The sequence below is a fragment of the Misgurnus anguillicaudatus genome, chromosome 5 (genome assembly GCF_027580225.2).
Source record: "Misgurnus anguillicaudatus chromosome 5, ASM2758022v2, whole genome shotgun sequence".
In the NCBI taxonomy this organism is placed as follows: Eukaryota; Metazoa; Chordata; class Actinopteri; order Cypriniformes; family Cobitidae; genus Misgurnus; species Misgurnus anguillicaudatus.
In genome coordinates, this window is record NC_073341.2 from 12156064 (window position 1) to 12179034 (window position 22971).

Below are 22971 nucleotides of genomic sequence, written 5' to 3' on the forward strand. Positions count from 1 at the left end.
TGCATTCTTACTGGATTTAGTGCATCTTAAATTTGTGGTAGATAGGAAATTGGTTTGCATGAGCAGCCAAGCATAACAAACAATACAAAAATACAAAGAGTACAAAAAAGTACAGGAATGCTATACAATAAATAAAAATGTAAAATCTACAGCCAAACACAATACACAACATATACACAGAATGTACTATGAATAAGATCACACAAAATACACAATGTAAGCTTAAAAAAAGTCAAGAATGTGTATGGTGTAACATTTTCATTATTTTCTGCGTGTTAGGGATATGGTGTTTGTATAGTTCAGAAGTCCCCAACCACCAGGTTTGCGACCCTGTAACTTGTCGTAGACAAGTTGGCACCGCGTCACAAGAACATTCTGGAAAAAAAATTGTATAATAACAACGTCTGACTTCAGATGACCTTGATGGTTTCCAAATAATTTACCATATAATAAATGTAACATGATGAAAACACAACAACAGAGGGAATAGACTTCAACAGAATACCATGATTAACTTTCCTCATGGATGGTTCAGTTTAAAACTTAATACATTTTGCAAAGTAGTTTTTTAGCACTAACAAACACAAACAAATGGAAAAACGCTTTGTGCCAATAGAAAAATTTGTTATTTTTGGGATGTGTCAATAAAAAAAAAAAAAACTACACTGATGATGTGTGTTTATGTGTCTTCTTTAAAAACAACCATTCAATCGCGAAAAACACTTCCCATCCGTCTTTTGTTGGGTTTGGTTCACCCCCTTTTCAGCTGTGCAGATACTCCAATGTGCTCCTGCTGGATCAGGAGGGGCTGTCACACTAAAAACCTGGTAACGTCTCTCAGCACGACATCATGTAGGCTGGTCCCCAGGGTGCTTGGATTAAATATTTCCAATGTCCATCGCATTGTTCAACATCTGGTCTGCAGGGCAGAATCAACGGCTGCCATGTCTGTAGATGTAATAGTAGTAATTATTAGTACTATGTTATCTTTAAGTGTCGGCATCAATAACAACATTGTAGTGGTGCTATGCCATTTTTTAACTTGCCTACCTGTGCAGACAGCTGGTCTCACAATGGCGCAGCACTGGCTGTGTTCAAACCATGCTCCCCTTCATCCTCAGGCTCATACTGCAGGGAAGCAATGTCAACAACCCCAAGGCAGATCTTGTGGAGGATGGCACAGGTTGTTATGACCTGAAAGGATAGAATGTAAAAAAAAAGGGACAAAGGTAACAGACCTTACATATTCTGGTGGCAATGAATTTAATCCTTTACTGTACATTTCCTGCTTCTGTAGCAGTCACCAACAGGGTCGCTTGGTGGCTCAATGTAGACATGGCAGCCGTCGATTACTCCAGCAGCTTTCAAGAAAGCTCTGTGTGTATCCGGTCCTGCCCTTGTGTACATCTATGAGAAAGTCACAGGTGTAAGACATATTGATATAGTTTAGTAAAATACATGGTGTGTTGAAACAACAATCTTGCTGGCTACTTAAAGTAGGTTATGTATTCTGCCGGAAAATTAAAAGTCCATTTCAATATTACATAGGTGTTTGCATTGACATTGATCCACTAATGTATGTGGTGCATTTCCCTTCAGCAAATGTTAAAGGTTGCAAGTCATTAAAGGCAGGGTATCTTATTTGATCCAGAAATTTTTGTTAGTTAAAAAAAGTCTCCTCACATCCTGAATCACTATGGTAAAATGTTTAAATGTATTTGTAGACATTTATGTAATCAGTGAAAGGCGTAGGACAAAAATGTTCCCAATCATAGATCTCGATCCGAACGGACGTTGCCCTTTTTTTGTCCCTCATCCGTAAGCGCAATTTGCCACCGCGCAGCTTGTTCATGCAGATCCCATACGTCATTGGCGTGTTCACGTGCACTCACCTTCAGTCTGTAAACAGAGAGAGAATGGCACATTTTTCTGCTGAATTGACAACCTGCACAGGAGCCACAAAACCAAAGACATCTTTTAGAACAACAACAGCAAAAACTGCCTGGATCAGCAAATAACAAAAACCCAAATTAACATCGGTAACTTTACTGCTTTACCACGAGATGCAAACAGCTGCAGGACGCAAAGGGTCTGAAAGGGTCGTTACACTGTTTATTTTGGTAAGGAAGGTACGCGATATGTTTGTATTGAGATGAATGAAGATATTCTACTTTGATGAAACATTGTGTTGCTTATGAAATATGTGTTACGGATTAGCGTAACGATATAGTTACTACGTCTACACAACCGAAAGTGTGCTTTAACTAATTCTGATGTAAAACAGTTGGTTATGTTGGTAATGTTATTCACTTTGTACTGCAAAGTTTTCTCACTGGTGAATGAGACATGAGATGTGACCGTCTGATCTGTGCGCGTTCATGTGTTTTGAAAGAGGCGTGACTTTAGATTGCGATTTGACTGGAGGGTGAAATCGTGATTTCATTGCTAGTTGGCCACCGTTAGCTTTTTTCAAAATGAGATACCCTACCTTTAATTTTCATTTCTGCATACATATTACATATATTGTGTTACAATGCATCACTGGTTGTTTTCTAAATGAAAATATCGAAATGTTTAAATTCCATTTTCCTCAATTATTGCACACTACAAAACAGTACTGAACAGTAAAGCATGTTAACTTATTTTACCTGGCCAAGCTCTTCTACAAGCCTGAAATACAAAACAGCACCGCCATGAGTGAAGCGTCTCTGCCATCTCCTGGAGAAAACTTTAATTGCAAATAAAACAATTATTGTATTAATTTCTGGGTCCATGTTTACTATTTTTGTTTTGTTTGTTTTTGCTTTATTCTTTATTTGTTTTACAAATGACTGTGGGAACACTGCAAGTGAACTTTCACTTACTATTGCCAGGTGACAGGACAGGTAGGCGGACACCTACTGATACACCTACACCTAGGCATGGGCCGATATAAGATTCTGGCGGTATGATAACCTTTAGCAAAAATACCACGGTTTCACGGTGTTGCGGTATTGCCATTGCAACACTAAAATTAGTTATTTTCAAATTCCAGGTAAAAATAAAGCCTTTAAATTATAATATGCTTTCAAAAATATATATAATATTACATGTAAACATCAAATCAATAACATGATTTAATGATTTAATGAATTTTGTATTAACACAGCTCATAGCTTTGAGACGGTATCACAGAACATTTTGTGGTTTTAAAACCTTGACTGTTTAAAACCTTGGTATACCTTGAAACCGGTAACTGGCCCATGCCTACCTACACATACTGATGCAATAATTTAGGGGAATCCTCCAAAGGCTAGGCTGTCTCATTTAGGACTTCCACTGACTTTTTACTTATTTACTTTACTTCAGAATGTATTGGTCGTCAATATATGCCTCTACGCTTTGTTAAGAATTTAAATATGTCAAGTAATTATACCCGTCTATGAATTGCAGATTGTGTTAAAACATAAGACCATTTAAAATGATTGCGATATTACAGTATAACTTTCTTGCGTGTATTTACAGCCTGATACAAAAATACTTTTTGGTCTGTATAGCTAATTTTTGTCACGGATTTGCCAGGTCCTTCCACATACACTCCTCATCAACACCGATCACAATCACCTGAATACTAATCAGCTGCACCTGTCACCTCTCATCAAGCACTCCCTTTAAATACCACTCACAATCACACAGTCATCGTCCGGTCTCGTCACAAGTACAACAGTTCATGTGATTACCAGACTTGCTAATCTCTGTGTCTTTTCAGAACTTCTCCTCATCATCATCATCATCATCGTGTGGATTACTTCTTCCCCAGTGTGTCTGTGTGTCTGTTATTACCTTCTGAGGATCTACATCATCCATTACAACTTTGCTTGTTCCATACATCATTCAATAAACTCTGTTATATTTTATATCTCTGCCTCCGTAGTCTTCTGTCAGTGACAGAAGACCGGACCAAACAAAACTAACACCATGTCTCAACAGGACGCTTTCCAGAGCCTTGTGGACACCATACGCAACGAATTGCAACAGACACACCAGACCACTGCTACTCCTCAGGCTACCGTTAACACAGTTCCCATGGCCCATCCAAATCCATATTCTGGTGAAGCGAGTGAGTGCAAAGGATTTATTTTGCAATGTGAGCTTATCTTTGAGATGCAACCTAACCGTTTCCCCACAGACAGCAGTAAGATCGCTTTCATAATGTCTCTACTTACCGGAAAAGCGTTGCATTGGGCAGTCTCTATCCGAGAGCAAAACGGATCCGTTCTCCAATCCTACCGAGCCTTTAGTGCACATTTTCGGGAAGTTTTCGGATTTCCAGTAGGTGACAATTCCATCTGTGATGAACTATATAATATGAAACAAGGTAATGAATCGGCAGCAGAGTTTTCTTTGCGTTTTCGCACACTAGCGGCTGCTAGTGGTTGGGATGAACGAGCACTCATCACTACCTATCGTAATGGTTTAAAAGCCAATCTTCGACTACAGTTAGCCACTTTTGATGATAACATTGGGCTCGAAAGTTTCATTCAAAGAGCAATCCGAACTGAAAACCGCATGCTGGCATGTAATCCCTCTCAATTTGCACTCTACCGCTCACCAGAACCGTCCCCTCCAGGACCAGAACCTATGCAGTTGGATTCCACTCGCATCCCACTGTCAGAGAGACAACGACGTATCAAAGAAGGTTTGTGCTTATACTGTGCCAGTAAAGGACATCTCATCTCCGAATGTCCCATCCGTCCACCACGAGCATTGGTGAGTACTGTCCAACCAGAAAAGCACATTTACACTCCTCTTACTACACAAGTGAAATTATCCTACCGTAATGTCTCGATTATAGTATCTGCACTCCTTGATTCAGGGTCGGCCGGGAACTTCATCTCTTCTCAGTTATGCAAACAGTACCACATCAAGAAAGAATCCATCGAGCAAAAATTAAAGGTACAGTCAATCACCGGAAAACCTCTTAACCGCTCTGATATCCGTCAACGATCTGGGGAAATCACTCTGACAGTGGGAATCTTACATCAGGAGAGAATTAAATTTCTGGTCCTGGAGAATTCCACCGCGGATGTGATTCTTGGAAGACCATGGTTGATGGAACACCATCCGGAGCTCTCTTGGGACACAGGAGAAATTAAACGTTGGAGTGATCATTGCTTTCCAAGATGTTTTCCAAACCTTCCGAAACCTCCTCTTCATCGTGAAAAACTTCAGGTATGCAGCACATCCATTGAAAGCCCTAACAAGAATGTTTCTGTATCTATTCCTCCAGAGTACAAAGAATTTGGGGATGTCTTTTGTCCCAAGAGAGCTTCTAAATTACCACCTCACCGGCCATGGGACTGTGCGATTGACCTCCTCCCGGGTGAACCAGTACCAAAAGGTAAAATTTATTCATTATCCATACCGGAACAAGAAGCCATGGAAAAGTACATCACGGAGGCGTTAGAACAAGGGTACATACAACCGTCCAACTCCCCTGCTGCTTCTCCCTTTTTCTTCGTAACCAAGAAGGACGGCGGTCTCCGACCCTGTATTGATTACCGTGGCCTGAATAACATCACTCAGAAGTTTTGCTACCCTCTTCCTCTTGTTCCTACTGCATTAGAACAGCTCGGTGGCGCAACCATCTTCACCAAACTCGATCTCAGAAGTGCATACAATCTGGTCAGAATTCGAGCTGGTGATGAATGGAAGACCGCTTTTGTGACCCCTACTGGTCACTGGGAATATTTAGTGATGCCATATGGTCTAGTAAACGCTCCTTCGGTATTCCAAGACTTCATGCATACCATTTTCAGAGATCTTCTTCATCGGTTTGTGATTGTCTATATTGACGACATTCTGATTTATTCCAGTGATCCCAAGATTCATGTACAACATGTCAAGGAGGTACTACAAAGACTTCGCCAACACTCACTCTTCGTCAAAGCAGAGAAATGTGAATTCCATCAGTCACAGATACAATTCCTGGGATATGATGTCTCATCTAACGGAGTGAGTATGGACGAAGGAAAAGTAGCAGCAATCAAAACATGGCCCCAACCCAAGACGGTAAAAGAATTACAAAGATTTCTAGGCTTTGCAAACTTTTACCGGCGATTTATTAAGAAATTCAGCCAAATTGTTACTCCCTTGACATCTGCCTTAAAAGGTAAACCAAAAGTTCTGCTTTGGAATGATGATACTAACACAGCCTTTCAATTGCTGAAGAACACCTTTTGTGAAGCACCCATTCTTGTTCATCCAAACCCTAATAAACCTTTCATTGTAGAAGTGGATGCATCATCAACAGGGGTCGGAGCCGTTTTATCTCAGCAGCAGGGGAAAACATCTGACGTTCGTCCTTGTGCGTACTACTCCCACAAGTTCAGCCCGGCGGAAAAGAATTACGACATCGGAGATCGGGAACTGTTGGCCATCAAGCTGGCTCTTGAAGAGTGGCGCCACTGGCTAGAAGGTGCACGTCATCCTTTCACCGTGTTAACAGACCACAAGAATCTTCAGTATCTACGTGAGGCAAAAAGATTGAATCCAAGACAAGCAAGGTGGGCTCTTTTCTTCACTCGTTTCCATTTTGTCATCTCCTATCGTCCAGGTACTAAGAATTGTAAAGCAGATGCATTGTCAAGGATGTTCGTTGCAGATGAAGATCTCTCACCTCCAGAGACTATTCTACCTGAGAAAATCTTCGTGTGTCCAATTGACTGGAGTCAGGAAGACGAGATCCCCGAAACCACAAATGTTCCGCCGGGCTGTCCCCCAGGAATGAAGTATGTACCCTTGCAACATCGAACATCTCTCATCACAAAAGCTCACACCTCCGCTGGTACTGGTCATCCGGGCGCTCAACAAACCCTCTCGCTGCTTAAACATCGCTTCTGGTGGTCTAATATGGCAGAAGATATCAGAAGGTTCGTGAGGGGATGTAAGGAGTGCGCCATGGCTAAGACCCCAAGGCATTTACCCCATGGTAAATTACGTCCTCTTCCTGTCCCTCATCGTCCATGGTCACATCTAGGAGTGGATTTCGCCACCAATCTTCCGCCATCCAAAGGTAACACCTGTATCTTTGTTGTGGTAGATCGCTTTTCAAAGATGCTGCGATTAATCCCTCTCAAAGGTCTACCTACAGCAATGGAGTCTGCAGAAATCCTTTTCCAGCACGTCTTCAGATATTTTGGCCTCCCAGAAGACATCGTCTCGGACAGAGGTCCCCAGTTTATATCTAGAGTCTGGAAAGAATTCTTTAAACTATTAGATGTGACTGTAAGTCTCTCCTCAGGGTATCACCCTCAAACAAATGGTCAAACGGAACGCAAGATCCAGGAAGTTAGTCGTTTCCTCCGAACCTTCTGCCATAACCACCAGGACTCTTGGAGCCAGTTTCTACCCTGGGCCGAGTACGCACAGAATTCTCTACATCAGCAGGCTACAGGTCTCACGCCTTTCCAGTGCGTACTCGGTTACCAGCCACCCACGTTTCCTTGGACTGAAGAACCCTGTGACGTACCATCAGTGCAGCACTGGTTCCAAGAGAGCGAGAGGGTCTGGGACTCAGCTCACCATCACCTTCAATCCGCTATCCGTCGTCATCAACAGCAGGCAGATAGCAGAAGGGCTCCAACTCCGAACTTTCAAGTTGGTGATAAGGTTTGGTTGTCTACTCAAAATATCCGTCTCTAACTACCCTGCAAAAAGCTGAGTCCCAGGTACATTGGTCCATTTACCATCATCAAGGAGGTCAATCCGGTAGCCTTTCAACTCCGTCTCCCTGCACACTACCGGATTCACCCTGTTTTCCATGTTTCTCAATTGAAACCATTTCACTCACCTGTCACTTCTGTTCCTCCCACAGGACCTGGTGAAGAAGCCCCCCCTCTTGATGAAGATGAGACCATCTACACCGTCAGGCAGCTCCTGGACTCCAGACGGCGAGGTGGGCGGCTTGAATACCTGGTGGACTGGGAGGGATATGGACCAGAAGAGAGATCCTGGGTTCCTCGTGATGACATTCTGGACCCAGAACTCCTCAGTGATTACCATCAAGCTCATCCAGACAAACCAGCTCCCAGACCCAGAGGCCGTCCTCCTCGGCGTCCTAGAGCTCAAGGGTCCTCAGGAGCGGACCCTCAGGGGGGGGGTACTGTCACGGATTTGCCAGGTCCTTCCACATACACTCCTCATCAACACCGATCACAATCACCTGAATACTAATCAGCTGCACCTGTCACCTCTCATCAAGCACTCCCTTTAAATACCACTCACAATCACACAGTCATCGTCCGGTCTCGTCACAAGTACAACAGTTCATGTGATTACCAGACTTGCTAATCTCTGTGTCTTTTCAGAACTTCTCCTCATCATCATCATCATCATCGTGTGGATTACTTCTTCCCCAGTGTGTCTGTGTGTCTGTTATTACCTTCTGAGGATCTACATCATCCATTACAACTTTGCTTGTTCCATACATCATTCAATAAACTCTGTTATATTTTATATCTCTGCCTCCGTAGTCTTCTGTCAGTGACAATTTTGCCCTTAATGATAACTGTGGGGGGGATTGTTGTAACTCCGTTTAAATTATATTAAGCCTTAAAGTTTTGCATAATTGAGGGCGTGGCCACTTGATTGACGGTTGAACAGCCACTGCTCTCACTAGAGTCGAGCTAGGGAGGTGCGGTTTCAGCAACCAGCAACCTCAGCTTCACCCACGTCCCGCCTCTTTACCCATTTTCAGATATCCACAAGTGATGCGGGTGACGCACGGCCAAGGTGGCAACGGCAGGCACCGCCTACTAGTGGTTTCAAAAACGATCTTCAGAAACCGGTTCCCACAGCACGCTGGTCAAACTATTTGACTACTGAACAGACCCAGGACAGCCCATGTGGGTATCAATGGCTTTGTTCACAGGCACAACATTTTCTCAATCCGACTTTATTTATTATGATTGAAGGTTACGACAAGTTTACATGCACCCAGTTTACATGCACCCTAAAAATTGCAATCTGAAAGTGTAAACAATAGCCAAATCGAAAAACAGCAATAGAAAGTTCTTCTTAAGAAGTTTATAGATATAGGCAATGAACAAAATTTTCAAAAATATTGACATTATTTTATTGCTTTATGTAATGTTATAAAAGCGCACATGAATCTTGTAGAATGTCAAGCGCGTGACCCCATTACTTTAATAATGTGTGTTGCTATTGCATGTTTATGTGATGAGAATTGTATAAGATGTAAATATGAGGTAAAGACATGAACTTGAGCACAAATGTTCTGCGCATGTATTTTTGCATCCAACTGAGAAAATACTATGATTCACGCGTTTACATGCTTACTTTTCTCCTGCTGATCTGATCACAGGTCGGAATACACCACTCCCTTCAATACCATCCAAATTTGCATCTGATCGAACTCAATTGTATTGATTAAGCTGTTTACATGAAGGTTTTTCAATATGATTGAGTCATCAATACGATTACAAACAGATTATTTGGTTGCATGTAAACGTACCTAATGAAGCAAACAGCCTGCAGAATCATTGAAGGCAAACATTTCCAGCTTCTGTAGCAGTCACCAACAGGGCCGCTTGGTGGCTCAATGTGGACATGCCAGCCATTGATTGCTCCGCAGCTTTCAAGAAAGCTCTGTGTGTATCCGGTCCTGCCCTTGTGTACATCTATGAGAAAGTCACAGGTGTAAGACATATTGATATAGTTTAGTAAAATACATGGTGTACTGAAACAACATTGTGAAAATATGGAAGTCAGACATGTAAAACCTTAAGAGTACGTATTATCTTGCTGGCTACTTAAAGTAGGTTATGTATTCTGCAGGAAAAAGTGAATTTTATATTACACAGGTGTTTGCATTGATATTGATCCACTAATCCACTAAAGGTTGCAAGTCATTAAAGGCAGGGCATCTTATTTGATCCTGAAACATTTTTAGTTATGCTGGTTAAAAGTCTCCTCACATCCTGATAGCAATCACTATGTTAAGTTGTTTAAATGTATTTGTAGAAATTTATGTAATCTGTGAAAAGCGTAGGACCAAAAAATGTTCAACCAATCATAGATCTCGATCCAAACGGACGTTGCCTTTTTTGTCCCTCATCCGTAAGCGTAATTTGAATGCCACCGCGTAGCTTGTTCACACAGACACCATACGTCATCGGCGCATTCACGTGCGCTGACCTGTAAACAGAGAGAGAGAATGGGAAATTTTTCTGCTGAATTGACAACCTGCACAGGAGCCACAAAACCAAAGACATCTTTTATAACAACAACAGCAAAAACTGCCTGGATCAGCAAATAACAAAAACCCAAATTAACATCGGTAACTTTACTGCTTTACCACGAGATGCAAACAGCTGCAGGAGGCAAAGGGTCTGAAAGGGTCGTTACACTGTTTATTTTGGTAAGGTAGGTACGCGATATATTTGTATTGAGATAAATTAAGATATTCTACTTTGATGAAACATTGTGTTGCTTATGAAATTTGTGTTCGTTTACAGATAAGCGTAACGATATAGTTACTACGTCTACACAATCAAAAGTGTGTGAAAAAACAGTTGTTTATGTTGGTTATTTTGGTAATGTTATTCACTTTGTACTGCAAAGTTTTCTCACTGGTAAATGAGACATGAGATGTGACCGTCTGATCTGTGCGTGTTCATGTGTTTTGAAAGAGGCGTGACTTTGGATGGTGATTTGACTGGAAGGTGGGATCGTGATTTCATTGCTAGTCGGCTACCGTTAGCATTTTTCAAAATGTGATACCCTACCTTTAATTTTTATTTCTGAATACATATTACATATATTGTGTTACAATTAGGGGTGGAACGGTACACAGAAGTCCCGGTTCGGTTCGTACCTCGGTTCAGGCGCCACGGTTCGATTCACTTTCGGTATAATGGAGGGAAAAGCAAAATAAAAATGAAGAAGGCATTTTTTTAGTACTTAAGCTAATCTTAAAAACATAGGTGTCCTTATCAGTGTTATTTTGAGATGTCATGAATATGAACTGAAATGCATTTAACATACTATCTCGTATTTCAAAAATGTATACCACTTTAAGTAATCTTGCACTCATCTTTCATACAAATATGGGTTCAAATGTATTACAAGTGTTACCTAAATACATTTTAAAATTACATTTTTTTTTATTAATCTACTAAAGAACAAAAAAATAGGCTTGTAGGATGAATTAATAGGTGTGTACGACTAAACGAGCCGCTGCAAGAAACGACAAGTGGATGACGTCAGAGTAACGCGAGAGCGATTTGAAATCAGCCTCCTCCGCAAGATTTCTCGCGGTACTCTGACGCTGATGGCGCTGCGTAAAGTTGAGCACACTTAAAAAAGCACTGAACTCGACAGAACTGCGCCTCGTCCTTTAATTGTATATAAGCAGGACAATTTATCTCCTATTTCTCAGCGTGAGAAATACAAAGTGTGGCGTGTGAGCGTGTGAACTGACTGAAATGCGTGTGTCAAGGTGAATGCGTGAGACTTGAGAGCCCCGATTAGATGCATTTCCACGCACAGTCCTCGTCTTTTCCATCACTCTCTCGCCTGTACTACTGTAACTGACTGGAAAACTAAAGTTTTGCCAAACTTGCGATCTTAAAGAGGCCGGCGGAGCGTCTAACTCTTGTGGAACACCACTTGCCATCCTCGCTATCTCTGCTCACTAACTGACTGGACCGGCGTCGACCTGACAAAAAACTGCAGAGTGCCAGAATGTAGACGGGCTCTAATAGAGCGCATACATAAGCAGAGCTCGGCTGCATCGGCGCCAATCAGAGCTTCAGAGCTAAAGCGGGGCAACAGATTAGCTGTCCATAAAGAACCCGCGTATCTAACAGTAGTTCCGCATTACATTAATTATTTTGCACATAAGTTTTTTTTTATTTTCATACCGTGTATTCTCCGTTTAAATTCACGCACCGAACCGCGACCCCCGTACCGATTCGAAACGAATACATGTACCGTTCCACCCCTAGTTACAATGCACCACTGGTTGTTTTCTAAATGAAAATAATGAAATGTTTAGACTCCATTTTCCTCAATTATTGCTCACTACAAAACAGTACTGAACAGTAAAGCATGTTAACTTATTTTACCTGGCCAAGCTCTTCTACAATCCTGAAATACAAAACAGCACCGCCATGAGTGAAGCGTCTCCGCCATCTCCTGGAGAAAACTGTAATTGCAAATAAAACAATTATTGTATTATTTTCTGGGTCCATGTTTACTATTTTTGTTTTGTTTGTTTTTTGCTTTATTCTTTATTTGTTTTACAAATGACGGTGTACCACAGTTGTACCAAAATACCACAGTTGCAGTATTGCCAGTATTGCCATTGCAACATTAAAATGTGTTATTTTCAAATGCCAGGTAAAAACAAAGCCTTTAAATTATAATATGCTTTCAAAAATATATAATATTTTCGTAATGTATATTATATGTAAACATCAAATCAATCACATGATTTAATGAATTTTGTATAAACACATAGCTTGGAGACCATATCAAAGAACATTTAGTGGTTTTAAAACCTTGACTGTTTAAAACCTTGGTATACCTTGAAACTGGCCCATGCCTACCTACACATACTAATGCAATAATTTAGGGGAATCCTTCGAAGGCTAGGCTGTCTCATTTAGGACTTCCACTGACTTTTTACTTACTTATTTACTTTACTTCAGAATGTATTGGTTGTCAATATATGCCTTTACGTTTTGTTAAGAATTTTAATTTCTTAAATTTAAATATGTTAAGTAATTATAACCGTCTATGAATTGCATATTGTGTTAAAACAAAGGCCATTTAAAATGATTGTGGTATTACAGTCTAACTTACCAACAGTGGCGGCTGGTGACTTTTTTCGAGGGCGCTTGATGTGAAGTTTGTCACAACATGTACAGTATGTAGCCCATCATGTGTGTCGTTCGAAATTTCAAAGTATGTGTTCTGCACGTCGAGTGAACCTATGTGCATCATGTGTCTTGTCAAAATAAGTGCCTGCTGCAGATGCGTCTAAAGGGTTTATGAGACGCTCGCGTTTGCCAGATACTCACATAATCTCATGCATAATCAGAGTTTACAGTTAAGGGAGTGTCTTGTGTGTATTTTGTGAATGTGAGCGTCTCTTTTATTATAAACTGTTTTGACACGTGTGCAGCAGGCACTTATTTTGACAAAACACATGATGCACAGGATCATCAGAACACATAGTTTGAAAACACAAGCAACACACATGACACTTCAAACTAGAGGTTGACCGATTTAATTTGGCCGATTTTTGGCATATTTAAAAAAATCAGCTTTGGACGATTTTCCTGCAAAAGTAGGCCGATTAATAGGCAGGCACATCAGCCGGAAGTTCGGGAACCTAAGTGTTGTTGTAGAACTCGTGACGCCGCTTCTTGTTGCCTGTAAGCAGATCTCTCGCTGAGGCTGTGTGTGACTGCAGCCGTGTCTCGTTCACAAACAGCTTTAGTAAACGATGGCGTGTTTGTGCAAATTTAAAGCAGTTAGTCTTGATAGACAGAATCTTGTTTTTAATTGAGTTATACATTTTAAAAACTATTGAAGCTCTAGTATGCATTCATTGTACTTTGTATTCATGCATACAGTACATTAAAAATTGGCAATATGTAAAATGAACAGGTATGAATGTATGCACAAACCTACAGGCTATATGAGAGACGGAGCTCTAGATATAAATATTATAAATATGACCAGTGCTATGAGTCTGTTTTAAGGTCTTGACGCCCTTTACTTTCTATTAGATCAGACCTAAACCATCTGTCTGATCAGAGATGTTTGTACTATAAGCAAATGGCGCGACAAACTACATCGCTCCAGCAGCACAAGCGTCTATGATATAAACAGTGGATTCAATGCGCTTTTTATAAAAATTACACACTGGCTTTTAAAGGGGATGTGAGATGAGACTCTCATTGGTTTATTGCACGTCACACCAAAAAATTTAACTTGAAATATGTTTAATATGAAACCAGAATAAAAAGTTTGTGATTTAGGTTCTACTATCATTTTGTATCGCTCTTTATATCTAACAACTTCTCTGTATCTTTGATAATTATAAGCTTTGCTGTAAATATTACTCACTTGAGGCACAAAGGTCTGGTGCACCTCCAGTGCTTGAAGAAGGATGGCTTTGAACCTGGTCTTCATCATTCCTCGATGATAAAGCGTTCTCTGAATGGAAAATGTACTAATCCTGCAATAAACACAAAGGTTTTTGTTATAAATATGTTGCTTTTTATGTTGCTCTCTGATGAAGCAATAGGAAAGTGATTTAAACTGCAATTCATTGACCGGTCGCTAGAGGCTGGCTCCAAAAGAGAGTCAATTGAGACCTCCATGTTAAAATGCCTTTAGAGTAGAAAAAATATATGAATTAAAAATATATAAAATATGTTTACAGCCTGGTACAAAAAGAGTTTTTGGTCTGTATAGCTAATTTTGCCCTTCATGATAACTGTGAGGGGGGATTGTTGTAACTCCGTTTAAATTATATTAAGCCTTAAAGTTCTGCATAATTAAGGGCGTGGCCACTTGATTGACAGTTGAACTGCTGTCACTACAGTCGAGCTAGGGAGGCGCGGTTTCAGCAACCAGCCACCTCAGCTTCACTCACGTCCCGCCTCTTTACCCATTTTCATATATCCGCAAGTGATGCGGGTGACGCACGGCCAAGATGGCAACGGCAGACACCGCTTACTAGTGGTTTCAAAAACGATCTTCAGAAACCGGTTCCCGCAGCACCCTGGTCAAACTGTGCAGCCTCTCTGCTCAACAAAGTTATATAAAAGTGCGCAACTCGTTCGGCAGGTCCAACCATGTCCAGGATTTATAAAAATACGGGGATCAGTGAGCGGTTCCTCCCCAAATGGGATAGCCTGTCATCCTTTGATGTAAAAAGCCACCAAACTCCTGTTTATTGCAGTATGTATGCAATCGGATCCGAGTGCGCTGCAGCTGCTGACCGCTGCTTCTGTGTATAAAATGATCGTGTGATTCGTTATGATTGCATAAACAATATAACAAAGCATCCTTTTATTTCACAAAACAATATATTTTTTATATTATTTGATAGACTAGTAAGTGTGGGTTAAGGATGTTTAAAAATCTCTAGGCTGGTGGTCAGGACCATAGATATAAAGGCTAGATGGCTCGTCCGCGCTGCTGGCCAATTGAGTGCAACGTCCGCATTTTGGCGGCCATCTTAGGACAGGGCGCTCGCTCACTCGTAGCATTGAGTTTTAATGATGCAGGTACTTTTAAATGACCATAACTTGCTTAATTTTTTACCGATTTTCAAACGGTTTGGTTTGTTATAAACGTCAAAGATGTACCTATGACACTGCATACCTATACTAAAAATAAAAAATAAATTCATGAAACATGTTAAAGCATCCAGAATTATAGCCACGTTAATAACGTTTGTAAAAACCCAAACCGTTTGAAAATCGGTAGAAAATTGAGCAAGTTATGGTCATTTAAAAGTACCTGCACCATTAAACTCAATGCTACGAGTGAGCGAGCGCCCTGTCCTAAGATGGCCGCCAGGTGATGCCGTTAGGGACTCCGCCTTGAGCCATCTAGCCTTTATACATATCTATGGTCAGGACATGAATGAATCAATCAGCAGATTTGCAAATGTCCACATATTATCCTACATAATAATTAGCATGTTAACTTACAGTATACCAAATTATATATTTCCTACTATGTATATGATTTCCATATTGCATACGTAAGTATTAAATGGCAATAAATGTCTCATCTATCTCTATGGCTCTGGCTAAGGCTTTCATCCACTTCTCCGCAACGTGACGTCATCGCCGAAGTGCGTAAAAACCGTTAAAAGATTAGTCAATTTTCTTTAAAAAAAAAATCCAGATAATTTACTCACCACCATGTCATCCAAAATGTTTATGCCTTTCTTTGTTTAGTGGAGAAGAAATTATGTTTTTTGAGGAAAACATTCCAGGATTTTTCTAACTTTAATGGACACAAACACTTAACTCAACACTTAACAGTTTTATCAACGGAGTTTCAAAGGACTCCCAAACGAGGCATAAGGGTCTTATCTAGCGAATCGATTGTCATTTGTGACAAGAAAAATAAAAAGTATGCACTTTTAAACCACAACTTCTTGTCTATCTGGTCCTGCGATGCGCCAGGCGACCTCAAGTAAATGCGTAGTGACGTAAAAAGGTCACGTGTTACATATATGAAACGCATATTTTTGCGGACCATTTTAAACAATAAACTGACACAAAGACATTAATTAGTGTTATTCGACATACAACAACGTCGTCCTTTCTCCACACTTGTAAACACTGGGCCATAGTTTCGCATACGTCCTCCCTGACCTCTTGACGTATTGCGTGAGGTCACGTTACTGAAATCATTAAAAACGAATACTTTTGTTTAAAAATTGACAAGTATTTATATAGTCTGTTTGTAATTGCCCGTTTATTAAACATTGTCACTCACCTTCACTTTAGAGGAAACTTAAGGAGAACGTAAATACAAAAACAAACAAAATTTGTGATTTCTCTGCTGCAGATAACGGACAACCTTAAATGGCGGCCTCGAGCAAGTTGAAAAGTCGTGCTGAAGTCGGATTGCATCCTAGGCAGGCGAGTGGTGGCGTGATAACCAACTTGAGGTGATTTTCGTTGTAAATGCCATTTCCTCGCCAGTGACACACGCACACACCGTTCACACAATGCAAAATCGATATTTAACAATTTACAGGTCAGTACAAACAGCTTGCAAAGTGCTTGATTAATCGGCTCTCTCGGACCCTGTTAAAGAAAGCCCGACGGGGTGCCTTTCTAAAAAAAAAAAAAACGGGAGTCGGGAGGGTTTTTACAGTCAATAGGCTTGTTTGACTTCATGCGGCGCTGCAAGAATCGACTGCCAGATGATGTCAAAGTATCGCGAGAGCAAGACGAAATATGAGTTCTTGAATCATTCTCGCGTTACTTTGACGTCGCCTGGCTGTCGCTTCTTGCGGCGCCGCGTGAAGTCGAACAAGCCTATTGACTGTAAAAACCCTCATAAGCCTTATAAGTTTGACCATGTGTTAGACACAAAAATATACATTTACCAAAAATAGTGGAATGATTTGTGGACCATAACCTGTAAAATAGACACGTGAAAAAAGAAACCTCGCAGGCATTGACCTGCTCATAACAACAACAACAACTCGAGTTGCTGAAATACATTCCTCAGACATGCATTGGTTTTATTTCAATATTAAATATTAAAATACACTTACTTCACACAATAACAATATAACACCTTAAGTGTTTAAGTGTAATGTATGTTTTATTTATGAAACAGTTGCCATGCATTTCAAAAGAAACTATATTTGATATAAATTTATGGATTAAAATGTAGTTTATTCCACAATCACTGTGCTTTAAAATACATTTGACATAACAGTGATGTTGAAGTTAAATAATTACTTCTTCATTACTGCCCAGAGACAGCCCTTTGTATAGTGTAGTAGTATTGTAAGTTGCTTTGTATAATGCTTCCCCCTATTGGTCATCTTACATATTAGATTTTGAAATCCCTTATATATATCTTAATATCATTTTAATATAACTCATCTTAATATCATTTTATATATTTGACTCTTGTGCATGTGGATACAAATCACAAACTAATAAGGTTGGTTTCTATTAACTTAATGACAATTGTATATGCAACTACAAAATGCAGAAAATGTTTCTTTAATAGGTACAATCTTGTCGTGCTTTGGGACTTTGGTTTTTTTCCAGAAAGGTCATAGGGTGTGTTTATATGTTTATAATGGTCCAGTCATTAAATGTATTGTAATACCTACTGTTTATTTAAGAAGATATTAAGCTTCCCTTTTAAAATAATTTACTTGCATGCAGTAAGCAATAACAATGCATCAACAGCCTTTTATTCTTGACCTTAAACTTAAAAACGTTTCTTAAAATTGTATTTTCTTGACCATTAACAAGATGTTGTTTTTAAGAATAATTAACCCCTAAAAATTCAGTCCTTGTCCAGACAGAATGTAAATGTGTCCTCTCACCCTCTGAATGAAGGATTTGGGACCCATGGAAGGATGAGAAATTCCCCCAATACTGGAAGTACTGTCATCTGAAAAACAATTAGGAAATAGTGGTAATTACTATATTTAGGTCCAGGATATCAAATGAATAAAACGTACACGGACCTATTTAATAAAAGCTTGAAGCCTTTGCTATTTAGCCATAAATGAACATCAAGGAATCCATACATCCATTTTTGATATATTGCTTATATGATACAGGGTCACGGAAGTACTGAATACTTTTTACAGTAGTAGTTCATCCAAAAAAATAGTCAGCATTCACTCACTATTATGTACACTATAATGCCAGCAGTTTTGGGACACCTGCCTTTATGCGCATGAACCTAAATGACATCCCATTCTTAATCCAATGGGGTTTAATATGGCCCACCCTTTGTAGCTATAACAGTTTAAACTCTTCTTGGAAGACTTTCTGCAAGGTTTAGGAGTGTGTTTATGGGAATTTTTTGGGCATTCTTCTAAAAGCACATCAGACACTGATGTTGGACGAGAAAGCTTGTAGTGGCCGCTCCCCATTCTAGGAAACCTTAAGAGGTTCAAGCCTCCAACTACAGGGCCGACATAGACCATGAACTGTTAGTCGTTTTGGATGAGTATACCCACTTCTACAAGGGGGATAATTTAAGAGTATACCCACTTCTCCAGACACCACTACACCACTGAGATTAATGACTAATTATATCATTTTGCTCTGACAATAACACTTTTTGGAGTAGAAGGTTTATTATTTTCTTAGGTCATTTTGCTAATTAGGGAAAAAGAATCTTGATTTAAGACTTTTTAGAAATGTTTACTAAATACAAGACAAAAATACTAAGCAAGAAAGTCATTTTTGTAGTGTAATTCTATATCCACAGTGCCTTATGGGTGTGGCATACGAATATCTGTAACTGTTTGGTGTGTGCATTTGTCAGAAGAACATACTGGTAATACCGAGGTCAGGTGTTTAATTTCCAGGAAACACACATATGGACGTATTTTAACAATCTCAGAGCATCTCTGAATCCACTTTTGCTATTCTAACGACAGAAAAAAATGTCAGGTGCGTGATCTAAAAGAGTTGTACCTATTATCTTAATGAATCAGAGTATCTCCAAATCCCATTTAAAGTTGCGCTTGCATCATGGCAGATTTCCCATGGTGGAATTTAAAAGAGCAAAGACTGAACGCTTTTCCAGAGAGGAAAAAAGATCTGCATTCGTCATTACTATAAAAGTAATTATGTTACATGCAATAACTATCCATTATGACATGTATACAGTTTATGAGTATGTGTGTTCCCTGCGATCGAACCCACAACCTTTTGTGCTGCTAATGAAATCAGTCAAGCTACAGGAGCTCAGAAACTCGAAAACACATATGAAAAATGTCTTTAACAAATAATTCAAATGCAAATGCTTAACTGAAGTGAGGAAGTGAAAACAATGTTAATGCTAACGGCATAACAGTAAAGCGAGAGAGAGGGAGGGAGGGAGGAAGTGATAGATAGATAGAGAGAGAGACAGACAGAGAGAGAGAGAGAGAGAGAGAGAGAGATAGATAGAGAGACAGAGAGAGAGAGAGAGAGAGAGAGAGAGAGTTGCCTTACCTGCAACATAAAGCTTATTCTATAGAGCAGTGACACTTGGCAATTTAAATAGAAAGGCAGACACTGGTACTGAATTTAACATTATGGCCACTGAAGGGACAAATATTGAGACCCGACTGTCTTTGGACCAGTTTCACGTCAATGAAGATTATGGGTTTATTCTTCCTGAGCCTCTGGTGGGTACATAAACTATTACATTTTGTTAGTTAACAATTGTATTACTAAGTGATACAATATATTGTATTTAGTATGTATTGTTTTATGCCATGCAATGCTGTATTCAGGTGATTTAACAATGCAGAGGCTAGAAAAAAAGTTAATTTATGATAAAGAAATGAGTGTGTTCCCGTTAAGTCTTGTGCAAAGCCACAATTTGCTTTACAATTACATAAACTGATCACATTGAGAATTTTTTATTTACTGTGGTGTGGGAATGTCTATAAGAATAAAATATATACATTTACATGTTAAGATGCACTGTCAGATATGTATTGGTTGTATATTAAATAGACTTTGACACTGTTTGCTTTCTGCCCGACCTTTATCTATTTGCTACCATTTGGTACTACTTTTGCAAGGTTTGCACCTGTTATCTATTAACTTTTTAAAAAAGGTTAAAAATGTACTATACTGCAGTATACTGATATAAATACAGGTAGGTACAAAAGCTGTCACTAGGGAAGTACCCTTTAAAAAATCCTAATATGTACTATTTCAGTACAGATATGTATCTATATAGAATTGTTTTGCATGGTTGATGTATTTCTAAGATGGTGCAAAACATTTGCATTTGCACTTTTAATTTGCACAAAAAATTTGCATGGATTGCATGAAAACTTGAAGAGTTTCGTTGCAAAACGAGATAACCACCGTTTTTTTTAATTGTTCAGAAATCTCGTTTTTTGGTTGTGCATTCCAATTGATTTCAATGCAACTGCAGTTGGTTTGTTTTGATTTAAACCTTCATAACTTACAAAATACAGCTAAGTAGCACCATGAAACTAAATAATAACATGATAAGATAATAAAAAACATTTTTCGACAAAAATGTAAAAAAATGGATTTATCTCGTTTTGCAACGAAACTCTTCATTTTATAATGCTTAGGTAATTTTCCTTTCTAAACTGTGTTTTTAGACAGACCTGCCAGAATACTTCAAGCCCTGGATGGACATTGCCAAAAATGTCAGTGAACTCATCTCATCCCATTCCTTGCGCCTCAGAGTTCATGATGTATGTATGATGTACAGTATGTATTGCATGCTACATTAAATCTGAAGTAAATTGACAAATGCTACACAAGTAAAGAGAAGAGATAATGTGAACCAAAGGAAAGTCCTGTCTTTATGAATCCAGGAATTGTATTAATCTGAGCTACAGCTATATTAAAGGTGCAGGGTGTAATTTTTCAAAGGACCTCTTGACAGAAATGCAAAATAATATACAAAACTATATCTTAAGAGGTGTATAAAGACCTTTTTTAATAAACCGTTATGTTTTTATTACCTTAGAATGAGACGTTTTTATCTACATACACTGAGAGTCCCCTAGTCTCAGCCTCAGACGTCACGCCCACAAACTGTTGGCTGAACGTCTGATGTTTTTCATACACTTTTCTGGAAACCCTGTGAGAATGTTGAAGTCCTTTTGATTGATTGAAATGAACCGGATTTCCAGGAGACGCGAGTGTCGCGATTAGTTTCGGTCCCTGGAAAACAAAGCTCTGACGTTCCATTGAGGAAGAGAATCAGTTGTGTTCACGTGGATAATAATGAGCAGTTATCATGATCAGCTAAAGATTGGATTCACAAAAATATGCAAAGTTCGCAGCATAGACTCTCTAAAAGACGTCCAAGAGTTTTGCTTGAGGCAGTTAGTGGAGTCAAAAAGTTTGGTTCTCCTGAATTGCTTGTATGTGTTAAAAAGTGGAGAGATATGTGTCACGCCCCTCTCTACTTTCCACCTCGAGGAGGTTCCCAAGACCACTCCAATGACCAGACAGACAAGTATACTACGTTTAAAAATATGTCTTTATTTAAATAATTAAAAATAAGGAAAGGGGAGGGGAAAAGGGGAAAGGGCACTTTAAAAACACTTCTTCTCGCCCCCCAGGGCGGCTTAGACCATGGAGCGGGGGCCAGGACTCCTGTCCGACTTGGTCCTTAAATCCGTGGCGCCCTCCGCTTCCTCCTGGAGGCAAAACAGGTAAAACACTGTTAGTGACTTGTTTCCAACACGGGATTGCAACTACTCTGATTTTTCCTCCGTATCTCCTACACCCTTAGGTTTTCCTTGTTGGGGCCCCTCACTCTCTCTTCGGGACGGTGTACTAGGACAAAGGTAAGTAATTTACTCCTTCTACACAGTTTGTTCCTTCCGCAGGACGTTGCTGTGGGCACAGATGGATCAACACATAACACAGGTAAGTTACTCACGGGGCTTGGACCTCTCGTCTGCTTCGAGACGGTGCACTAGGGCAAAGGTAGGTATTTCACTCTCTCCTCACAGTTCGTTTCCTCCGCAGGACTTTCCTATAAGCACAGACAGATTAACACATCACACAGGTAAGTTACTCACGAGGCTTGGACTTCTCGTTTGCTTCGAGGCAGTGCACTAGGGCAAAGGTAGGTATTTCACAGTTCGTTTCCTCCTCAGGACTTTGCTATAAGCACAGACAGATTACCACATCACACAGGTAAGTTACTCACGAGGCTTGGACTTCTCGTTTGCTTCGAGGCAGTACACTAGGGCGAAGGTAGATATTTCACAGTTCGTTTCCTTCTCAGGACTTTGCTATAAGCACAGACAGATTAACACATCACACAGGTAAGTTACTCACGAGGCTTGGACTTCTCGTTTGCTTCGAGGCAGTGCACTAGGGCAAAGGTAGGTATTTCACTCTCTCTTCACAGTTCGTTCCTTCCTCGGGGCGCTGCTGTAAGTATAGGTAGGTTAATACATCACACAGATAGGTTACTCACAAGGTTTGAACTTCTTGTTTACTTCGGACAGTGGGCTTTCGCAACAACGTTCGTGCACCGTATACCTCCACCCGTCTGCTTACGCCTCAGGGGTGTCATAGGGGCTGATGGGTCGAGTGCTACGGAGCCGAATGCTTCCCTAGCTCTCCCTCCTTGCTTGGACAGCCGGGGGCCGCGAGCTGGGGCGAACTCTCGATGAGGCTCCGCACACACCAATGACTTCTGGGGGATAGATTCAAATAT

General features: G+C 40.0%; 1 protein-coding gene and 1 long non-coding RNA gene across 8 annotated transcripts in view; one reads left to right on the forward strand and one right to left on the reverse strand.

Moving 5' to 3' along the window:
* Positions 1 to 18193, reverse strand: LOC141363921 (uncharacterized). 5 transcript variants are annotated; one of them, XR_012369580.1, is made up of 7 exons: positions 16537 to 16675; positions 14140 to 14251; positions 12129 to 12208; positions 10097 to 10197; positions 1281 to 1407; positions 1051 to 1194; positions 1 to 948 (listed from the first exon to the last, which is right to left on the reverse strand). It is a non-coding gene; the product is annotated as an uncharacterized lncRNA (long non-coding RNA). The 5 variants fall into 5 exon arrangements; XR_012369583.1 differs by lacking the exons at positions 10097 to 10197; positions 16537 to 16675 and adding an exon at positions 18119 to 18193 and having other exon boundaries at positions 1281 to 1899; XR_012369581.1 differs by lacking the exon at positions 10097 to 10197.
* The window catches only part of ido1 (indoleamine 2,3-dioxygenase 1), a 16962-nt gene continuing 10565 nt past the window's right edge, over positions 16575 to 22971 (forward strand). For 2 of the 3 annotated variants that reach the window (XM_055167548.2, XM_055167549.2), the window contains exons 1-2: positions 19760 to 19924; positions 20885 to 20980. In XM_055167548.2, coding sequence (XP_055023523.2) covers positions 19832 to 19924; positions 20885 to 20980 — 189 coding nt within the window. In that variant the 5' untranslated portion in view covers positions 19760 to 19831. Of the gene's footprint in view, positions 16712 to 19759; positions 19925 to 20884; positions 20981 to 22971 lie in introns of those variants that run through there. The other variant, XM_055167550.2, reaches the window with a different exon arrangement.